Source organism: Centruroides sculpturatus, unplaced genomic scaffold (genome assembly GCF_000671375.1).
Source record: "Centruroides sculpturatus isolate CEXI.00-Female unplaced genomic scaffold, Cexi_2.0 scaffold821, whole genome shotgun sequence".
Lineage (NCBI taxonomy): Eukaryota > Metazoa > Arthropoda > Arachnida > Scorpiones > Buthidae > Centruroides > Centruroides sculpturatus.
Genome location: NW_019384950.1, coordinates 179,276 through 202,386, shown reverse-complemented (window position 1 = coordinate 202,386; position 23,111 = coordinate 179,276). Strand labels below are relative to the sequence as shown.

Here is a 23,111-nt window from a genome sequence, read left to right as displayed (position 1 = left end):
TTATTCATGACTACAGGACTGTATAGAATTAAAGTAAGGTTGAAGTAATCAAAATATTGAATGTTGAAGTGAAGTTATCAATGTTTATTGGATGTGTATAGTAGTAGCAGAATAGGTGAATGAAGGTTATCTGACAGCTGTTAGATTGTCACTAGTATGAAATGATTATATAGTTACCAACTGACTCATGGAAAGATAATTCTCATATCTTCAACTCTTGTGTTGTGTTATCAAGTGATTGACAGTTCATTCATCAAAAGATTATGAAATGTATCATTTGATGATTTTTTTTTTTATCTAATATTAAAAAGTTTGTGTAAGTGGATTTAATATTAGACCAAAAACTAATTATAATAATCTTTTATATTTAAAGATAAAACATATAAGAAAAGAAGAATTCAAGAAATTGTAGAGAAAAGATCGAAAACTTCAGAAAATTCATAAAAACAGTGGTAACTATTTTGTCATATTATTTAGTTTATAGTTAAAATTTGTTAGTGAAATTTTTAAAAAAGTAACTCAATTCTTATGCTTTTGAGCCAGTTTATTTTTGTAAATATAAGGCTTATTGATTATTAACTTTCATATCTGTTTTGTTGAAATTAGCAGACATGATGACTGTATTTTTACTTACATATCTTTTGTTTTACTGAAAAATTTAATTATCTAAAAACCAGGTTTACAGAATCAAATTATTTAATGATTAAGAAATTTGTCCAAATCAGTAAACTCGTATAGAATTAAGCAGTTTTTGTTATAACATCACAATACAGTAGACCCCCCTATAACGCTTAGATACGTTCCACGTTAATCGAATTTTACGTTGTAGGAATGATTAAATACATGAGCCAATCGCAGCCCAATAGGTGGGAAGTTTACAGACTAAGGCTGTTTGAAAGGTTTTCTTCTATAAAATTAACCGATTCTAGACTAATTCCACTCAACATTTCCAAAACACGTATAATTTTTTGGGAATAATCTGTATAAACTATGCTATAAACAAAAAATTATAGGATTACTTACCGAGTGTGTACCGTTTGCCATTGCTCAAAGCTTGTTTTCGTTGCGGAACAGCACACGAAACGATGGCCGTGATTTCTGATAATGAATTTTTCGCAGAAAAATAACTTGACTTTTGGAGACATCATTAATATAAATAATTATTATGGACGTTGAATAAGAAGTGTTTCTTTCACAAGAAATGTATAAAATTAGTGCTGTATTAGACTTACGGTACCTAATTTACATACTGTACAGACGATAATAAACTCAACTTATTGCCTAAAATCTCTGTAGCATGGCGCCATGCTAGACGGCGGAAATTATATATTTAATTATAATAAAGTTACAATAAGTTAATATATAATTATATGTACAGTACCTAATTTATATATAATTTATATATAATACTGTACAGACGATAGCAAACTTAATTTAGCCGCTCTGTAGCGTGGCGGAGGAAAGTAGTTTGGCTGCTCATCCACTATTGGTCCAGATTCTGTCAATCTTGTTGCGAAACGAGTCAGCGATGACGTTTTAGGAGCTCCTTTAAACGAATGTTGCTGCAATTTTTTCGCTATGTTATAGGAATTTCCGTTATAGGAATGCACATTATAGGGGGGGCGACTGTATTTAACTCTACAATTAAATTCTATGGCAGAATTTTTAGATAAATAACTGCTTTTTATTAATAAAAAAAATTATTTTTGGACTAATGAAAATAAAAGGAATTGCATATTTAATCTGAACTCTGCTTAATACAAACCAATTGTTTATTTTGTCACCAAATGTTCCAGTTAAAGAATTGCAAAACAAAAGGAGTATAATTGCTTAAATTTTGTAAAAACGCAATAAAATAATAATGCTAAAAATAGGAACACTGGTGGCTAATTACTTTGACCTTTTTTAGAGGCTAATCTACTGTGTGAATGAAACATTTACATGATGTGTGCAATATCAAATGGGATGTCGTCTTATCACTTATTCACAAGGAGAACAATAATCCAAAATATGCATTAAACTTTTCATACTTATTGTTTGTTGGATATGCTAGCAAGTTAAAGCTATTAGTCTTCAAGTGATCCTGTTTTTTTAACAATATTATTTTTCAAAGGGTTAGGTATTGTATTTCTACAAATTCTAAATGATCCAGCCAAAAGAAATTTTAGATCTATTTTTAAAAATATGACAGATTTGTAAAATTAATATGTACTATACATTATAACATAACTATTGGTCTCAAATACAGTATAAAAATTTTTTTCAAGTATAAGCTCTTGTCTGTAGTTATTCTTTTCCACTACCTGTTCTTTATATATAATTCCACAAATCTGAACTACTTGCCAATTTCTGAGCATTAATCAGATTAGCAAGACTTCATTGTAATTGTATCATTCCAAATAAATCACATTAATATAGCATTATAATCAAAAATGTATAGTTAATTCTAAATGAAATTAAATATCTTTTTAGGTCTTCAGCATTTTATTTTTATATGATAAAGACTGTCCAGTAATGAGTTTCATACCTTTCCTGTTATAAATATTTGTTTAAGAAACTAAGACATAGCACAAAGTTAAAATTGTGTGTGGCACCATCTGTTATGAGGTTTTATTTAAAGTAACTTTTATATCATTAATTATTACAAAAAGGCAAAATGCTTAATTTTGATAGTAGAGATGAGTTTTTAAAAAATTGTAATTGCCCATAAGTAAAATTTTAAGTTTGATTAAACTCAAGGTATGATACCTGACTCCCCCATATCTCTTCATCCATTTAACCTTTATCCATCAAAATTAAATAGCATTGAAACCCTTTGTATCCAGATTACTGTACCAAATTTTGCTTCTTAATCTTTTCTCCAACCTGAGAGATTAAATGAAAAAGATGCACATGTCCACTTAAATTTTTTATATTTTTGGGAATCAAGGGGTCTCAAAATTTCTAATTTACAAAAAAACTCAAATATCACATGATTCCAATACTTCCCCATGTTGTTATTTATATAACACAGGAAAGTAAAAGTCACGATCCAAAAATTTGCACAGCTCTGTCATCACATCCTATTTGTGTGATGATGTATATTTCAGATAAAAATTTTTTTTTTGTTTGCATGAAATTTACACAAGTAATAAATTTCAAATTTTCCTTTATTATTATTAAATATTGTATCACTAATAACATCTAATTAATATTACTCTCATAACAGATTGGGAATTTTTGCAAACATTTAAAAAATATTTTTTAATACCTTGGGTGATCGGTTAATGAACACTTTCGTGAAAGATTTTTATGATCGGACAACGAACACATGTTCAGATAACGAACACTTCACTGAACAAATATAAAAAAAAGAAGCAATGAAAATAGCAAATACTGATTGATTTCCCCTTGTCTTCAGGCAACAATTTGAAACTTTTCAGAGCATTGGAGACGTTGACATCTACGCTCAACCCGGATTATACTGGTCAGATAGTATTCCTCCGAACTTTGAAACTCTCCCTTGTAATTCCAGTCTTTTATTTTTCTGACAGAAACAATTCTTTTATAGTATTCGTGAGATGTCTGATGTTGCTGGGCAGTATGGCTTGAACAAATCTACAGTAGGGTGCAGTTCAATCTTATCTAAAAAAAAAATACAGTATAATCAAGAAGACTCAAGCAGCTAAAGGAGTAACAAAAATCACTTCTGAGAAATAAAGAACATTAAAGAGCTTATAATAGAACCTGAAATGGATCTGACGACAGAAGAATGCCAAGAACTCTTGAATGAAGAACACCAAGAAACTCGGCGAGATATGTTTTATTATCAAAAAGAGGATTAATGCCGATATCTGCTATTAATTAAAGGATCTTTTGAAGATATGGGGGATGTCAGATCAATGGTCTTAGAATGGCATACAAACCAGGTTGAGATTAATAGGCTTGGGGATCTCTACAATTACAATGCTATTACTGTAATTACTTCTGAAAATCCTTAAGAAGAGAGAGAAGCAATCGACATTAGACAGATTCTTTAACCCCCATAAACAAAAAAACATAACTAATAAAAATGCAAGACTTCATATATATGTATTTTTATTATTACATATAAATGAATGTAGTAAGAAAGTATATATTTTTTTATTTTTTGGGGTCTCCAGAACGAATTAATCAAATTCCTATACAAACCTATGGTAAATTGGTAATCGGTTAACGAACAATTCGGATAGTGAACAAAGTCTTGGAACGGATTATGTATGTTAACCGATCACCCACTGTACTTATTAATATTTTCATTGGGCTGCAATTTGAAAAATTGTAAACATAAAAGACCTAGTGAGAATTTATAATTCCAACTTCTGTTTGTCTGTCTGTCCTTAATCTCAAGAACGGAGTTAGATAAATAAAAGCTGGGACCAGATATGGAAAGATTAGGGGCAGGAGGCCCGATTAACAAAATACAAACTCCCAATGCAAACCAGAAGCCATGTTATTTCAATTAAAAAATTTTCCCATCAGGAGTTAGATAGATGACTGGCATGACTATATTACTAACAGGAAAAGTATGATGTACAGGAGCATGACAATACTAATTTGAGGAGGAGAGCATATATTTTAAATTAAATAAATTTTAAAAATATGATTGTCACAATAAATAATTACTCATTGGTTATTTAAATTTATTGAAATTAAAAGTTATGCACAGAGTAAGATACACTGAATTATAAAGTATTAAATTTAATATGATTAGTATATATTAGTCTTTATTATTCACATTATTTTTCAGCATAATGGAATAAACTTTAATACATTCATTTTCTTTAATTTCATAATTTCTGTATATCTTAAAATTACTGTTATGCTGTTTAGGCCAAATTTTTATTTTTACAACAATTGATCAATATTTATTAGGTCAGTCCATAAGTTCTTGTGTATTTTATGACCTTGTTTTGCTGTTAAAAATGCAGTCTAATGTGATACTTTTTACACTGAAGTGTTAAATTGGATCTCATTCATATAATACTGTTCAGAATTGGGAACATTTCAGTTGTTTATTTTCGTTAAAATGGAAGTAACAGATGAATATAAGAGACATGTTTTATACTTTTTATTTTTAAGTGGTGAGAATGCTACAAATGCAGCCAAAAAATTAAATACTGTTCATAATCAAACTGTAATTAGTGTAAGGACTGCGCAGAAGTGGTTTGAAAGATTTAGAAATAATGATTTTAGTGTGGAGGATAAGGCTCGTACTGGAAGACCCGTTGACTTTGATGATGATGCTCTCTCTGCACTAGTTGAAGCAGAACCATCTTTAACAGTTGATGAAATTGCGGAACGTTTAAATTCATCCCATGGAACTGTTCATAGACATCTACAACAAATCGGAAAAGTTTCAAAGCTAGGAAAATGGATACCACATGAACTGTCAATAGCTAACTGACAACAACGTCAACTGCTCAACTCCAAAGCTTCAACTGGGAAATTTTACCTCATCCACCATATTTGCCAGATATTGCTCCCAGTGATTATCATCTTTTTCGGAGTTTGCAGAATTTTTTAAAAGGAAAAACTTTTGAGGATGAGAACAATGTAAAAAAGGCTATTTCTGAATATTTTGATTCAAAACCGAAATCATTTTACAAAGACGGGATTAAAAAGCTACCATCAAGATGGGAAGAAATTGTACAAAATAATGGTGAATACATTATAGATTGAAATAAGATTTAATTAAAATTTTTTGTTGCTTTTTTTGTAGATAAAAATGCGCACGAACTTATGGACTGACCTGTTATAAACCTCCAATTGGACAAATGTATTTTTAATTATTTAAAGAGAAAATGAAAATGAATTAGGTTACATAGTCTATAGTATTTTAGAATGTTGTAAAATATGAATTTATGAACCTGGTCTCAAACTTTTTTCCAGGATTGTACTTGCAAAAATAAACCTTTTCTGTTTTACCAATAGACAGTTGTGTGGTTAAATTTGCTTTTAATATTAAGTAAATTTATTCTATTATATAAAAATAAAAATTTAGTATGATTTAAAAAATAATGGAATAACATAATTAAATATATTTTATATTTCTATTTTAATTGCAGAAAATATATTTGGTATTAAGATGATGAATGTTTTATTATGAAGTAACACACTCATTGAAAATATAATTCATTTTAGAATTATGAATAAAATGTAATTTAAATTGCCAAAGTATTGTAAATTATAAAATGCAGAAGTTAAATCATTAATTTTTTTTAGCATTGGCTGTAATCTTATGGCTTATGTAATATTAAAATTTACCAATAAAATTTTTATGGCAGTTTTATTTGATATTAGAAATTCAATATTAAATAAATTTAAGATGCAAAATTTGTCTGCACATTTAACATTGATTAGGTGTTATGATTAATTTTTAAAAATTAAATCTGTTTAAGAATCAGTTAAACATATTTAAACTGAGAATAAACATTCAATTTGAGCACTAGAGTAAACAACAAAGATTTTTAAAATGAGAGTAATCATAAAACAAAGATACTTCTATTTGTGTGACAGAACCCAGCTGTAAAAAAAAAATCTTTTAGAAATAGCTAGAAAAAACTTAAAAAGAAAAATTTAGAAATATATTAAATAATAAATACAAATATTTAAAACATTTCTTGATATTTGCATTTATATTTTGCAATAATTAGAAAAGGTTCAATTAAGTTTACTTTTTACTTTCCTGGATCTGTTATATATAACAATATATAACAGGGAAAGTATGGCAACAGGTCAAAAGATGACCTCCCAGATTTTTATATTTTTGCATTTGCATTCAAGAAATGAAAAAAAAAATTTGAGGGTTTCATCAGTATGTATGATTGTTAGTATGTTTGTGTGGATGGCACGGTCATTAAGCTTCAAAGAGGGTTAACATTTTGTTAACCCTCTTTAAAGCTTAATGACTCCCATGCTTTTTGTCAAAAATAAGTTTCATAAAACCTTTTTACACATTTTCTAGCAGTTTGTTGAGAGAACAAACGTTTTCAGGTTCTATAGCATTGTCACTTAACAAAAATTCGAAAGGTGTTATTCTTTATAGAAAGTTTCCTATTTCCTATGACGTCGTTGTTTTAAACGGAAGATTAAAAGACATACAAAATTGAAAAAAATTAACAAAATAGATATGTGAATGGACTATTGCTACAAGAATACAGTAATACCCCGAACTTACGCGATAGGTGGGACCGAGCGGTAACCGCGTAAGTCGGGGTATAATTTCGCATATAAATACTGTACATATAAATAATTTTTAATTGGGGCCGGAGACTAAAGAAAACAATAATTAAAAAAATGTTTAATAAAATCTTAGATAATACATATGTATAACAAATTAGGCCTATATTATTTTACAATTTTTCACATTTACTCGATTATTACACCATAATTTTAACATTGTTTCCATCTCAGCGATAATACTGTGACGTTTACGAATGATGCTTGAATTTAAAGATTGAGCATTTTTCANTCCTATAATAATTAAATAGCGAAGTGAAAATAATTTCCTTGAAAGGGATCCTCTTGTCGACGTAGAAGAAACCTCCAATCGAGAGACACATGGGGACTTTCCCAAATCTTTTCATGAAATCCAATACCTAACAAAAAAATTTATATTCAATATTAAATTTATTAAAACAAACCTAACTTATAATAATAATAATAATAACAAAATCACTATAAAAGCGTACTTTTAGCTTCTTTTGCAGTTCCAAATCGCACGTTGCAAATTGCCGAATATCCTGAAATGCATTTTGCATCTAGAAAATTAGAAATCAATTTAATCAAAAATATAAAAAAGTTTTAAAATATAATAAATAAATATATAAATACCGTAAAAGCTACGCAGCATAGCAAACAACTGTATATAATGCAGACGAAAGACATCAGAATCATTGCCAGGAAGAACCAAATTCTTACAAGCTCGTGCATAACAAGGTACAAGTACGCGTAATACAAAAAGCTCGTTCCCCAAATTATTCCGAAATAAAGAATCACGAGAACCAATTTGAATTTCGTGTTGAACTGATTTACGAAAGTCCACAATTCTTGGTGACGGATCATCAAGTTTTGTAATTCTCTTTTTAAATTTTCGTGTCGTCGTCTTATCGCGCTGAGCTCCGAAAGGAGCTTTTCGAACTCTCTATAAGAAACACTTATCACTAAACCTCCTAATTTTTTTTTTGCTTCTACGATTCACGATACATTCGCAATCGTGTATGCCACTAATGTCAAATGGGACTATTTTGTACGGGTAACTACACCACCACCGCATTTTTTATTTTTTTTTTCACACAACTGAATTTTGATCTTTTAAATTGAAATACCTGATTAAAGGGTGGCCGAAATTTTTCTCCGCCCCGGGCGGCTAACACCCACGGTACGCCACTGCGCATCTGAACTCGTCTATCAAAAAATTGGCGCATGGTATGCAAAAGGTTGGTCACCCCTGTAGTAGAGTCTCTCGAGTCTCCGTAGATATAACAAACACAGAAATAAATAACACGAAATAAATTGTAGCTATGTGTGGATTCCGCGCGACACATCCGAACATGTAAGTTGAACAATAGTGTGGGGGGAGTGAGTAATCGAGGATTGCGTGGCGCTCAAACAAAAGACGAATCGACAAGATTTGAAAATCGCGTAACTCCGGGTTCGCGTAAGTCGGGGTATTACTGTAAAATAAGATTAAATAACTAGATAAATTGAGAAAAATGTAAACAAGTTTGCGACGAATTCGATGAGAGGATGGATTAGTCTTATTTATTTAAGGGGTTATCGAGGAGTGATTTCCAAGCGGTGGAGAGCGAGTCGGCATCTCTGCTGTTAATACAATTTTTTCTTTCAGGGAATTTTCAAAGATTTCTAGTGTTTCTATTGTTCTAAGTTTATAACTATCAAGCATTGGAATTAAAATCTTAACATCTTCCCAGTTGGCCGTTACATTCGGCTAGGATGGTATTAAACTTATTATTGTGTATATCGTATTTATGCTCGGCTATCCTTTCTGAAAGTGATCTGTTGGTTGAGCCTATGTATATTAAGTTTTTAATCGGATTAAATCTGTTGTTGTCTAGCGGAACCAAATATATCCCGGGTTTTCTGGCTACGCTGCATTTATCTTTGGTATTAGCCAGAAGTTTATATATCGAAGGGTCGCGTTTGTAGTACGTAAGATCAACTTTGTCCTTCTTGGCAATGATTTTATACGCTTAGCTCATTCTAGGGTGAAAATCAATCGCAACGCGTTTTATTTGCTGTTTAAGAGGTCTGGAATTTATCGCTTCTGTTTCTAAGCACCTAAAGCAGGGAAAGTGAATTTTTTAAAATAGTTTATTTAAATTGTTCAATTTCTAGAATATTAATAAGATTGAATTGTAGATTATCCACAGCTAGTGGTCTTCTTATGAGTGTGTGTCATTTTCGGTTCAAAATTCTTGATCTATCAAAATGTGATTACAGAAAGTTATTTTTCAATAAATGATTGCTAATATGGAAATCATTCTTTGTACAGATGTGGCTTCTTATGATTAAAAAATGGTTAAATGATTTGAGATTTTCTATCTTTATCAATCTCAACTTTCAGAGAGTAAAGTTTTGTTTTCTGTTGACTAATTACTACTAATTAAATGATAAATATTGATTACAAGATAAAAAGGCTATTAGTTGAATAAGTTCTATTATACTATACAAGATATATGCTTTTTCAATATTTGCTTACTCTATTACAATAAATTTTTTATCTATTAATTTTGTTCAACAAACTTTATATAAATAACTGCTTTTACAAATATTAATATTTATTGTTTTATGTACTGTACATATACATTACTTTTATGTATAAAATGTACATGGTGTTTTGTATATTTATAGGAATTTTTAGTTTCTCCCCTTTCCCTTTTTAAAGGTGAGAGCTAAATCATTCAAGTTTATATTATAATTTTGCAATAATTATCATCATTTCTTCAAGTATTCAAGAGACTTTAAAAACTTTTGTTGGAATACAGTATTTGAAATGAAAAAATAAAAAGGAAACTATATTTATAGTCTGCATAAATTATTAAAAAAGAAAAAACAATATAAATTTATTGTTCTGAAATCTTAATTCTTAAATTGATGATGATAAAAAAATATACTAAAAGAATGTTTTATAAATTACATTTCTATACACTTTTATTGATATATATAATACACTTCTATACAAACATATTACCACTTCTTTTAATCAGTTTTTCCTTAAATAATTTAATATTTTACTTTATAATAATTTCTCTGAATCAAAATTTAAATTCATATGTAGTATAATTGATTTATATTTTTACAGTATTTTGTTTTATTTCTTAAAGCTTAAAAAAATAAATTTAAAACATTTCGTTGTTATAAATTACTTATATCTAATAATAATAATTGGTAACAATAACTAAATAATCACCAAAAATAACTCCAATTCTTCTAAAAGAAAAAGTTGCGATGGTTATTGGTGCGATTTGATCCATTCCATTGCATCTTTTCACATGGTTTCTCGCCATTAGCACATTGTGCTTACAAGTGTAGAAATATTCCGATTACTTTTCTTACTTCTTGCATCGATGCTGTATAGTTCATTATCTAAATTGCCAATTTCTTCATCTGGAAAATCTGGACGTATTCTATTGCCTGATTGAAAATTGTGTCATAATCTGATTATATAAGTGCTTTCTTTAATTTAAATCAAAATTGTTTTATTTTTTATTAGTTTTTTTTCTATATGAGCATGTATTGAGTTTTCTACATGGTGCCATTAACTTAAAAACATAAAATACTTCTCATTATAATAATATATGTAATTTGCTATTTTGATTAAAAATCGACTGATTATTTAGTATATTAGATTATTACTGAAATACACGAACCGTCCATTAATTACGTGCACAGCTTGAGCCACATCTAATTCTTCTCCTCCCTGTTGGTTACAATAGGCAATGTCTCAATTCCCTCTCTCCCATCGTGTATAATGGTACCATTTTTCGTGACCCCCTTTAAACATGTAATTAATGGACATTATTATTACAGAATGATGAATGCCTATTACTAGTGTGTCGTTGAATAAAATGTAGCAGTGTCTATGGAGTTGAACATGTAAATTTGAGACATTTAATGTCGTGTATTTCTCTCTAACTACAAATAATGAAGGTTAATGGTTCTACATTTAAATATTCTATTTAAATTCTACGAATATAAAAAGATTACGTGAGATTTAAACATGGCCTGTTTTCAGACATGTCGGGCCCCATTCATGAAGGATCTCATAAAAAGGGCCCTATTAGTGCCTCGGGGCAGACAGAAACTTGAAAATAAATAAATAAATCGTAAATTTTAACGCTTGTTTACATGTTGAGTCATCCAACTCAGTTTTTATAGTTTATCTGATGATAAAATTTATAAAATTCTTTGTCTTAAATATTCGAGTTTAATTATTTATGCAAGTAGGGCGACTTTTATATGTGCATATTCTTTACATAACTAAACAGAAACCTTTTAAGTAGATTATTAGTTAGCAGTACTTATTAATTATAATGCTTTAAGAATGTAATAATGAGAAGTATTTAATAGAAGAACAGTTTATTGTTAAGAAACCTGATATTTTAATATTTCCATTAAAATATTTTCTCGTAGAAATTAAACGTTAATGTCATTTGAATCTCTTAAAATGTATTTTGAATAGTCAGAAAAGTAGAGTTATTTTAAGCGCGACACGACCACTAACATTCCAGCTTAACGATGCGAATCGCTCTATAATGAGATATGCTAAACAATAAAATTCCTTTATAATTATAAATTATCTAATTTTATTATATAATATGCTAAGTTCTTCGTTTCGGGAATTTTACGGCTTTCTACATCGATATTTCATACTTTATCTACTAATAATTAGTATTTTACATTTAAAAATCTGTAAAAAGTTACTTAAAATATTTAATTAAATAGAAATTTGTTCTAGATAAATCTAGAATTTATAGTGTTGTGGACCGTCCATTAATTACGTGTACAGTTTGAGGGGGAGAGAAAAATACCTCATTGTACACGATGGGGAGGGAGATGGACTGAGACATTGTCTATGTAGACTTTTTTTTTTACAATTTGTTCGTGTAAGTCTACGTACTAAACATGGAATAAACTACCAGAAAATATTTGCAGAACTTTTTCAAATGTCGGAGGTCCACAAAGAATTGTACTTTTAATTAAAGGGGGTTTTGCCAAAAGTACATCGTTGTGACCCCTCTCTCTCCTGTTTACAAGTGGCTCAAAACTATACTTAATTAGTGAACGTCTCCTTGGCTTAAAATTGGATTATCTTGCTCGTTAAGTTATGCGAATGAAAGATTTTATTAAATTAATAATAAAAATAAATTCGATAACCAGGACAAATTTTTTCGAGAAATTGTACGGTAATTTAAAATTTCTTGACAATAGAAAAATTATAGACCTTATTTAGATATCTTGTATTATATTACCGTATGCAGTAAGTTACTGAAGTGTTCATTGCTGTATACTGTTAGGACATTTTTTGAGGTCATTTCCTTTAATAATTTCAGCAGTACAGCCCATTAAAGGTCAGTAAAACTTCTGTATAGAGCTGCTCGTCATAAATTAGTGTACTGTGCCAACGCGTTTTCCACATCGAAGAAAACACCTCACTAATTCGGACAACCTTTACCTCTATTAGTCCGAGTTACGAGTGTTTACTGTATTTAAAAAATTATCTAGAAATTATATCCATGTATTCGAATACATTTCCGAATTGTATGTACTGTACTTAATTACTCTAAATATTTGCATTAATAATTGATCAAATAAATATGTTTAAATTAATATGCCAATATAATTTTTATTTTATAAACATTAACAATAATTTAACTATTATATATTATTTTGTGTACTTTCTCGAATTAGGTGATATGCGGGTTGTTAGATACACTTCTAATTTTCACCGTTAAATTGACAAAAATAAGCATTTTCGAGATTACAATCGGCATCGTTCCATTTATACTTTATAACGGAGGTTATTTCCACACAGTTTTCATTTCCATGCAAATTATTTGGTTCGTTCTCGGCCCAAAAATGTATGCTTCCTAATTCGGTTCCGTCCGTCCAAACCCAAGTACCTTCTTCGACTTTATCGCTCAATCCAACCCACGCACTTTTTATCTTCTTTTGTTTCATAATTTTCAGCAAGAAGTTGTAAGTAGCCGCATCTTCTATTTTAACCAGGGTACCATTTTCTTTTTTGCATTGTTCTACGGAATTTTCGAAAGTTAAATGATCGGAAGAAATCCTGAAATACCTTGTGCCAAAGCGGATGTAATCTGGATGAGATACTAAAACAAAATGGTAAAAAGATTTTAAATATTGAGATCTATCGGATAAGGTTTTAATTTAATATACATTAAAAGTTTTTAACCTGGATCGCAAACGATAGGATTCTTAATCCAGTAACCATCTTCACATTTACATATTCCGTCTCTGCACAAGGATAACTCTCCGGATACAAGTTGACAATCAATACTTTTTTCGCAGCTTTTATTTAGTGTCTTCATGGGAATAACTGCAAAAAAGAAATTTCCAGCATACACTTAAAATTTATTAAAATAATATAAATACTAACTTGCTTCGCAACGTCTGGAACATAAACTATCTTGATAACAGTAAGGCGTATTCCAAAGAATGCCATCTTCCTGTAGAATAGAAGATAATTATTAAAATATAATTGAGTGCTATATTAGAATTTTGATATATCATTAGCAACCGTTTTGTAATTAATTTTAACTCATAAATAATTTTAAAAACTACGAAAATCTTTAATTATTACTCGTGAGTGTGAAATTCAATACGTGATATTGTGATAATTAGCAATGTAGTTGGGGCACCAGCTTATCGCTCTGGAGGAAAAATTCGGGGAATTTTTCCGGAGTGGTTCCTTCCGGATATATGGGGCCCCGTCTTTCACCACTTGCCGCTCTACCGTGAGTCTGGTCGAACCCACGATGAGTGTAATTAAAAGGCCCTTATATTGTTTAAAGTTAAAACTGGAACAGTTTTTAAGAGTAAAAAAATGGCTTAATTTATATTATTTTTAAAGAAATTATTCACTCATTGCCCTATAAATTGGTTATATTGTATTAGAAGACGTATAAAATTATTGTATTTAAAATTTTATTATTTATTATTATTATTTTTTTTGAGGGTCAGGAATAATTGGGACAGTCCTGGACAAATTAGGACATATATCACCCTATTCTTAGTTCCCACAAGATGGAAACAGTTTAGGAATTATTAAGATTTGTCTAATTTTAGCTGTATTTTTAAAATTTAATTTTGATAAGATTAATCATTAAAAAGTCATACTATAATCTCTCTACTAATTCTGAATGACATTTAGTATAATAATGTATTGCGACTTTTCGAACAAAGTTTATATTTAAATAATTTTATCACATTTTATAATAATCCTATCGTAAATAACTCAAATTTTGACAAATAAGAATACGTGTGAGAAATTAGATAAACGTGCTCAGAACTTCTAAATATTTCGAAATTACTAATTCATGAACACTGACAGAATCACTCTACCGTCACCCTTTTAGTTTGTTAATGAAAAACATATTAGACAATGGGCGACAAAAAATGTTTTAAGATTTCAATTTTAGCCAGTAATGTACTTGTACAAAGTATAACATCGCATTTCCACTTACAAAAGTAGGCTATTTTTCTGTGAAAAAACTATTTTCATGATTAAAAATTGATTTACTGTTACTGTATACCTTAATCAGATTGATCGTTATTGATCACAATATACCAAGAAACAAAAAACAAACAATTTCGTAACTCGTTAAGCGTGGAAAGTGGAACATTTCTAATATATAATTTGATTTTTACGAATGAAAAAAATGTTTTGCCGATAATTACAACGGTAAAAGACCTATAGAACTGCTTATTGTTTTAAAATGGCTGATTATATGTAATGTATTTGACTTATTTTTTATCTTTTCGACTAAGAGGACTTTTTAAGCAAGGCTATTAAGGGTTCGGCCAGTCTCACAACGGGGGGGCAAAGTGATGAAGGACGGGAGCCGACTTATCCAAACAGATCACCCCCGAAAAATTCCTGGAGTTTTCGATCCGGGTCCCCCCAAGTAGTAGCTGCAATCTTAACTGCTCGGCCATCCGGCATGTCCTTCGTGGATCATTCAAGGATTAAGCAATTTTGCTAGTCTCGGCTTTAAAGGTCATTCCACTTATTGGGTTTTCCACGCCCCTTCTTTCTCTTGATTTATAATTGACCAAGTTTTTGGCAGTCATTTGTCTGCCATTTTGTTTGTACGCTGTCTTCCCACCTCCCTTCTTTCTCTTGATTGCCAAAAACGTGGTCAATTATAAGTCATTCAGCTGCCATTTTGTTTCTATGCCGTTTCCAGTTTGTTAGGCATATTTTCCAATAATAACTGTATATATAGATCTTAAATATGCTCCTTAATTCGAATTATTTTTAATCCGAAATGAGATTAGGTAACTTCTGTTTATGATTATTATTTTATACTGTTACTATGTTCCGTGCGTTTCTTAACGTAGAGAATTAAATTCCAACCAGATTTGTTTATCTTTAATATTAAATTCATAAAAGCGACACTGTAAAACGCAAAAATTGAAAGTAAATAACATCAGTGAATGTAAACACCTACCTCAGTTTGGTCAACAGTCGCAACATCATAATAAGAAAATCCTTCTGAAGGTGTCAAACGTTTTCCAGCCCTTTCACAAAGATGAGTGCCCAAGATCTGACAGATATTCTTGCCAAAATTAAATGACATACATTTCGGAGTTTTAATACAAGATATCAAACATTGAACCATGGTAAAACCTCGATGTTCTGCCAAGATATTTCTGGTCTTCAGAAATTTTCCCTCGCGATAGGTAGAAAAAGCATATCTGCTTCGTACGGATATTGCCGCATCTGATGACAACAACACGCTGAGAAGCACCAACTGTAGAAAAAGCATGCTTGTTACTGATTTGTTAACAAGAGCACGTATTAGGGAGAGTAAAATGAGGACAAGCTAATCGATGCCATGAGGAGGAAATGTGTAGTTTCTCCCAATGTCGCACTTAATAAGAGTTACGGGCGTGGGATCGTCATGCTAGAGGGTGGAGTAAGTACCTGCATAATATATAGTAACAAGATTGAAAGTATATGAACAATACTTTCTTTAACCAAATTGGCGATTCGATTAATTATTAAGCGTTTTTATTAATTTATTGTTTAATATAGATATTTTGTATAGTGCCAAGTGCACTCATTCATTTCTTTGATCGTTTACTTTCTCCTCAAGAATATTAATGTAAATCTTGTAGTTTATCAAGTGCAACTGAATATTTAAATGTAGTACAGTATAATCATAATTTATTTATTATGATTTAATATTTTTTTATGGTTTATATGTTTGAAGGGGGAATATTTTTATGCTTAAAATTTAAAGCGGATTTTGTGGAACGAAAATGAATATTTTTAACTTAATTTTATGCCATGAGTCACGCAATAAAATATCTTTATATAAAATTATGATTATATATCAAATCAAAACGGTTTAGATATCTTAATTAAGAAATTAATTACTCTTAAGTTATATCTAAAATGATGTCGATGGTCGCGGAAAAAAAATAATAAAATCTAAAGTGATTAGTTCCTATTTTAACCACTAGGTGTATTATCGTCGAAATGGCGGCAATTCCGGATAAATCATGGCAGCCTCCTCATGTGGTTTTAGAAACAACGTGAGTAATTAAATATGTAATTAATTTGCATTTTCATTATTTTAAAACTTTTATTGCAATCTATAATATGAAACTACAGTAAAACTACTCTAACTTGAAGCTCCAGGGAGCAGGAAAACACTTCCAGTTAGAAAACAATAGACTGAAAAATACCAATTCTGAATATATTTGTATCTTGCATTATTCTCATTTTTCACCGGATGCTCGCCCTCTGATGTTTAAAAACAAAACTATTCTATCTGGGTCGTTTGATTCATTCTTGTCTGTTATCAGCAGTAAAGACGAAAAGCGATAGAAAAAGCAACGCTTACTGTTGATTCCAAATTGCAATTTTAAAGCCTTACGAGAGCCTAATATAAGTTTTCGTCTGTTCCCACTCGAAAAACGGGAAAAACAGATGATTATTCGGAAATTGATCGGTTACATTTATGAGCTCTGAATTCTGAAAGATTGGATTAAACTGTTCAGAATTGGCAGTTTCCCGATTGTCCAGCTTTACACGAACAAGTTATGCTGTCAATTTTAAAACATATTTTGTTAAAGTTTAAAATGCCAGTCATTTTGTATAGGACACAGGGTCGGATTTAAGCATTTCGAAGCCCTAAGCTGAACTTTTTAAGGCCCCTTACCAACCCTTCACAATCATAAAAGGAAAAGAATTAAATCAGACTATGACTCTGATTCAATACGGATATTGGAAGAAAAGGACATGATGTTTCACTAGTCTTCTGTTTTATAACTGAATTTAATTAAATTTTTATACCCATTCCATTAAAAAATTTTTTTTTAAAATTGGTTTCATCAATTTTTTAAAGATCATATGTTAATTCTTAGAAAAAAATTAATGAAATACTACACAGAATAAACAGTGAAGTATATTTTGTCAGTTTGTAAAAAAATGCTTATTACAAAATCTGACATCAATTTTTTTTTGTACAAATGTTTGAGGTTCCTAGAAAGTTGAGGCTTTTTACTTGTAAATCTGGCCCTGATGGGACAATGTCAAAGCTGATGTTTTTTAACACTCATTTGTTTCGATACCACATAATGACGTGTCCCGCTAACAATAATTGTTCTCCTATAAAATTTCTCGATAAACAGCTACAGGCAACAAATATCATTATATCGGACAGTAATATATGATTAATTTTACATTACTAATTACAAGCGACCCAGATAAAGTAGCCATTTTGTAAAAATGTGGCACTCTCTATAGTTCATGAAAAACGCGAATATAAAGAATCTTTGATATACTTTTTTTTTTTTCGTTTTAAACAGTTTGTGTAGCGCCTTTCAGCAAAATGTTCACTGTAACTAATGGAATGAGTTACAGATGTTTGAGTTAGAGAAGTTTTACTGTATTTAATAATAATTAATAATTCCTGTGTTTTTTGTCAAATTACTGAAATTTTGCATGAAGGTTTGTTTATTACAGGGATTGATGCTATTAAATGGTTAAAGGTTGAGGGATGAGGAGACAGTGGGGGTTGTATTTACCTCCAGTATGGTTAGACTTAATGGTTATTTTACTGGTTATTAGCATTTACAATTTTTTTTTATAAAACTCATCCCTACTCTCTCAATTTTTTGAGGAAATATTTTCTTTGAAAAATTGACCTTTTAAAAGAATATAAAGAAAACCCCACCATTGATGTAATACATATCTGTTACTTACGGTAAAATATGATATTTTTAACAGATAGCACCATCAAAATTTTAAATGTTGCTGGGAAAGTTGAGTAACTCATTGCTGGTTTATTTGAATTTTTGAATTCCAAGAGTTGCTTATCATAATAATTGTAATCCTGAAAAGTAATTCTTATACTGATATATAATCAAGCTAACTTTATTATTGGGTTACATTTTGGCTAATTAAGCATGTGATTACAATTATACTGTATACTTAATTACAGTAACCCAATGATAAATCCTGCTTGATTATTTTATTAGTAATATGATTTAGGTTTGTTTCTTTTAAGATCTTGCACTGATACTTATTAGGTTTTGTAATTAATTTAATCATAAGAAATAAATTGGTAAGAGTAAAATTAAAAGTATTATTGACAATAAGATAGCAAATATGTGTTTTAATGTATTAGCGCATAATATAATTCTTTTATAATTGCTTTGCCTTTGATTTGGTTTTATAATCAGATTTTATTTTAAAAATTTTCTATATTCTGTTTTATTTTATCTTTAATTGTATATAAGAGATTGAATTAGTCTTTACATTTTTTGTATTATATTTATTTTTTAAATTTAATAATTAAAATGCTTCTCAATTATATATATTTTTAATTCTAGAATGGGAGAAATAGTTATTGAATTATATTGGAAACATGCTCCAAATACTTGTAGAAATTTTGCAGAACTTGCAAAGAGAGGCTATTATAATGGAGTAAAATTTCATAGGATCATTCCTGATTTTATGATTCAAGGTGGTGATCCAACTGGCACAGGTAAATAAAAATTGTGTAAATTTTGTTTATAATTATTCTGTTTTAAAATGTTTTAATAAATACTAATTTTCTTCTTTTAAATACATTATAACTGGTAATTATATCTAAGTCCAGTATTTTCCTATTGTATTTAATATTTTTGAAAGTTGATTCCAGACCTTTGGAATTCTACAGTAGTGTATTCATGTAAATTGGAATTAATTAAATAAATAACCTGTATACATATGTACCAATCTTTTTCTTAAGAACAAAATAGACAAATCTGAGTATATCTGTAAACAATAGAAATAAATGTTTGACATTTATATAATATCTTATCAATAAACTCTACTTTGGATTTATGGCACATAGACATATTTTGTTGGATATTAAGTACAAAACTAAGAAGATTGTTTCATATATATATAACTCATTTGAAGAGATCAGTTCTTATATATATAAGAACTGATCTCTTCAAATGAGTTTATGGTATATATTTATAATCTTAAAAATATATACCATAATGTTTCTAATGTAATTTAGGAATTCAAAAAAGTTTTTTGTTGCATTTAGCATTTCCAAAATAGTTAATTCTTTGGTTGATGAATTGCTTTTTGTCCTTACATTACAATATGAAACTATGAGCACTAAGAAACATTCTGATAACACCCTATAGTAGCATCACTTCTGTAGTAGAGAACATTGCTTATACAAGCTAACTGTCAGCAAAAACATATGTAACCTTTCTTAAAACAGTTCTTTCTTTTTTAACTGTAATCTTGTTTATAACTTTGTATTACATTCATTTACCATAGTATTTACTTCACAATTAATTTCATTAGCAACAATTTTAATCTCTGGTTGCTATTTGTACGAAAAACAATATAATGACTGTGAAAAATTCCGAAAATGAAGTCATCCATGCATCAGCAACAAAATAAATAGAATGTTTCTTTTATGTATGTTATTTGTATTATTTTAATCATAAACACAAATACAAAAACCCATGTGTATTTTTGTAGACACCTGTATACCCACCAAATTGTAACAAATATGGCTGAAGAAGGCCAGACAATCTGTTCAAAATACATACTATTGTCATAATAAACCTGTGTCTACCTACTTCTGTGTGATTACTCTGATAACATGAATAGTGTATGATAAGTTCTCCATAGAGCAAAAACTTAGTGTTCACAAGTTAATTTTTCTTTAAAGTACTTCATATATTTGTATAAAGAGTGTCTAGAAAGTAAGATCCATTTGGTATAAAAAAAACGTTCTAAAGATAATTTTAAAAATATATTTATTGCAAAATGTTTTTACATATATTATACTATACTATTTTTCTGTATAATCACTACATACATTCAGAAACGTGTCATATTGCGACATCAGGTTTTCACTATCTTTGAAATATTCGATAATGATAAATTTTATGTCTCACACTTTTATATTTATGAAACACATGATTTCCTCTTAATAAAAAGTAACAATAACAATTGATAATAGAACTGACACCACATCATAAACTCTATCGTTTATCTTTTGACAGCTTTCAATATTCTTCAGCATTATGAATCTCTCTGGTTCTTGGCCATAAATACCACTTTCATTCACTTCTGTCCTTGACTGTCTTTCTTCAATCCTTTGGGTCATCCTTTTGGCAGTTTGATTGATGTTTTTTCTTATAGATTTTCTTTGTCTTTCTGTTGTCTTTCCTAAAATAAGCACAGTTAATATTGACCAAGTGCAATCTCTGTGTGCTGACTAATCTGTTTGTTTAATGAAATGATTCTTTGAATATTTTAATAATTTCTACTTGTAACAATAAGTTTTATATTATTTCTGAATTTACATAAATAATAAAATATTATTTTGTATTATTATTATTATTCTTTTAAAAAATATTTTACTGCACATTTTGACATTTTTAAAATTTTCAAATAAAATTAACAAAGTTGAATGTTTGATAGGTAGGGGAGGAACATCTATTTATGGTAAATATTTTGATGATGAAATTCATCCAGATTTAAAGCATACAGGTAAATATATCTAGTCAATACAATTAGTATTGTTATTTATTGTCTTACAATATCTTCATTTTTTTTTTAAGGTGCAGGAGTTATATCAATGGCAAATGCAGGTCCAAACACAAATGGAAGCCAATTTTTTATCACGCTGGCACCAACACAATGGCTTGACGGAAAGCATGCGATATTCGGAAGAGTTTCTAATGGAATGCAGGTTGTTCAAAGAATGGGAATGATTGCAACTGATAGTAGTGATCGTCCTTTAGAAGATGTTAAAATTACTAGAGCTGTTATAAGGTCAAAATAACTGTTTTCAAATAAAATTATTTCTTTATTTATATCTAACAATATAAATAAAGATTCCATACTAGAAAATGAGTAAGAATTAAGCTTTATAAACATTTATACAACAGAAACAATTCAATAGTTGTGCCTTTATTGGAAATTATAGTTTAATTTTTTATTATTATTAGCTAATAAATTCATATCTTGATATATTTCAAGGGTTGCACTGCATAGCACCAAAATTGCCACATGGCAATATTTTTATTAAAGTGGCTATAAAATCCTAGTCCACTTGTTTCACATTTAGCATCAGATTGAATCACAAATCACACTTCAGGAAAAACAGCAAAATATCGAGTTCCATACAATGGGAGTCTCGTGCACCCACATTAGCAATTTCATGATGTCACGTGGCAAGTTTGTGAAGAAAGGTAGGAAGTGACGTCAAGAACTGAAGGCAGTTTTGTGCAATGCCACCCAGCATTTCCAGATTGGAATTTTTTTATGGACAGAAATTTTGGGGAATTTTTTGGGATGACTCTTTCACTTTTTTTTTTTTTCGGTAGACTAAAACAGAAATTTTGACATGGCAGAACCTGTGAAATACTGTTTAAACCTTGTGATCAAATGTGTTATTAGGAGTTATTCATTAAAAAGTTATTCAAAAATGAATCCTATTGCTAACAAGGGGATGGTCAGATGTTCGGGTCTTCGATTCAAATGAAACTTGGTGAGCATACAGCCAAATAATAGGACCCACTTCTCAAGCATTTACAAAAATTAGGCCTTTGAAAATTTAGTGTTTAGCTTATAAGTCTGAAGTTTCATGTCCCAGAGTGGCAATAGCCAGGTGAATAAGATGCTAAGTGCTGGAGCTAGATGATATAGTTTCGAACCATGGTGTAAGAATACAGGTGATACCACCCCTATTGTTTTACTGGCTAAAGCTTGTTAATCTTATCATGAATTCCATTTTGTATCATTTGCCATTTACTAATGCCTTGTTTGACAATGTTTTTAAGAAATTCTTACAAAATTATGTCATTTAAAATGATGTGTGCATAATTGCAAAGGCAATTATTACCCAAAGAAATAAATAGTAAATGTATTTTGGCACTAAAAGATTTGTAATTGATTAAAAAATGGAAACGAGCAATACTGCATGCAGATCAACAACACTGAATGCTACGATTCTTGTGAAAAACGTTTTGATCTGCATCAAATTCTTTGTCCTTGGAGAGTATATAAAGATGGAAAAGAAATCATCAATGTTCCTTATAAAATTGACATACTAAGAATACAGTGCTCAGTTTGTTTTCAAATTGTCCATCATACCTTTCTAAACGGAGCAAAGCACTTAGAAAAAGATTTAATTACCTTTGTGTAGTTTATAAAATAACCAGTCAGTAATCTAAAACACTTCTACAGTCGACCCCCCTATAAGATATAGATACGTTCCAATTTATTAGGAATCCGATTTCTTACAAGTCGTTCCAATCACAGCTCGACACGTGTCAAGTTTACAGAC

At 29.6% G+C, this 23,111-nt stretch overlaps 2 protein-coding genes across 2 annotated transcripts; one reads left to right on the top strand and one right to left on the bottom strand.

Annotated features, from left to right (window-relative positions):
- The first annotated feature begins 373 nt into the window (after positions 1 to 373).
- Positions 374 to 23,111, top strand: LOC111632266 (peptidyl-prolyl cis-trans isomerase-like 1). The gene is made up of 5 exons (XM_023376661.1): positions 374 to 452; positions 16,759 to 16,830; positions 19,135 to 19,289; positions 21,242 to 21,310; positions 21,382 to 23,111. Exons 2-5 carry the CDS (start codon positions 16,775 to 16,777, stop codon positions 21,603 to 21,605), a joined length of 504 nt encoding a protein of 167 aa, XP_023232429.1. The 5' UTR covers positions 374 to 452; positions 16,759 to 16,774; the 3' UTR covers positions 21,606 to 23,111.
- LOC111632256 lies at positions 7,504 to 16,275 on the bottom strand. Its single transcript, XM_023376646.1, has 8 exons — positions 15,741 to 16,275; positions 13,667 to 13,736; positions 13,463 to 13,606; positions 12,993 to 13,379; positions 10,568 to 10,677; positions 7,855 to 8,164; positions 7,713 to 7,781; positions 7,504 to 7,619 (listed from the first exon to the last, which is right to left on the bottom strand). The coding sequence occupies exons 1-8, from the start codon at positions 16,056 to 16,058 to the stop codon at positions 7,504 to 7,506; spliced, it is 1,524 nt and encodes a 507-aa protein (XP_023232414.1). The 5' UTR covers positions 16,059 to 16,275.

Bases quoted from the DNA above. Each gene is read 5' to 3' on its own strand.
- LOC111632256 (XM_023376646.1), bottom strand. From the start codon at position 16,058: ATGCTTTTTCTACAGTTGGTGCTTCTCAGCGTGTTGTTGTCATCAGAT. The intron at 13,737-15,740 runs GTAGGTGTTTAC...TCTATTCTACAG, and splicing joins CGACTGTTGACCAAACTGAG to GAAGATGGCATTCTTTGGAA. The intron at 7,620-7,712 runs GTACGCTTTTAT...TTTTTTTGTTAG, and splicing joins AACTGCAAAAGAAGCTAAAA to GTATTGGATTTCATGAAAAG.
- LOC111632266 (XM_023376661.1), top strand. From the start codon at position 16,775: ATGGCGGCAATTCCGGATAAATCATGGCAGCCTCCTCATGTGGTTTTA. The intron at 19,290-21,241 runs GTAAATAAAAAT...AATGTTTGATAG, and splicing joins TGGTGATCCAACTGGCACAG to GTAGGGGAGGAACATCTATT. The intron at 21,311-21,381 runs GTAAATATATCT...TTTTTTTTTAAG, and splicing joins TCCAGATTTAAAGCATACAG to GTGCAGGAGTTATATCAATG.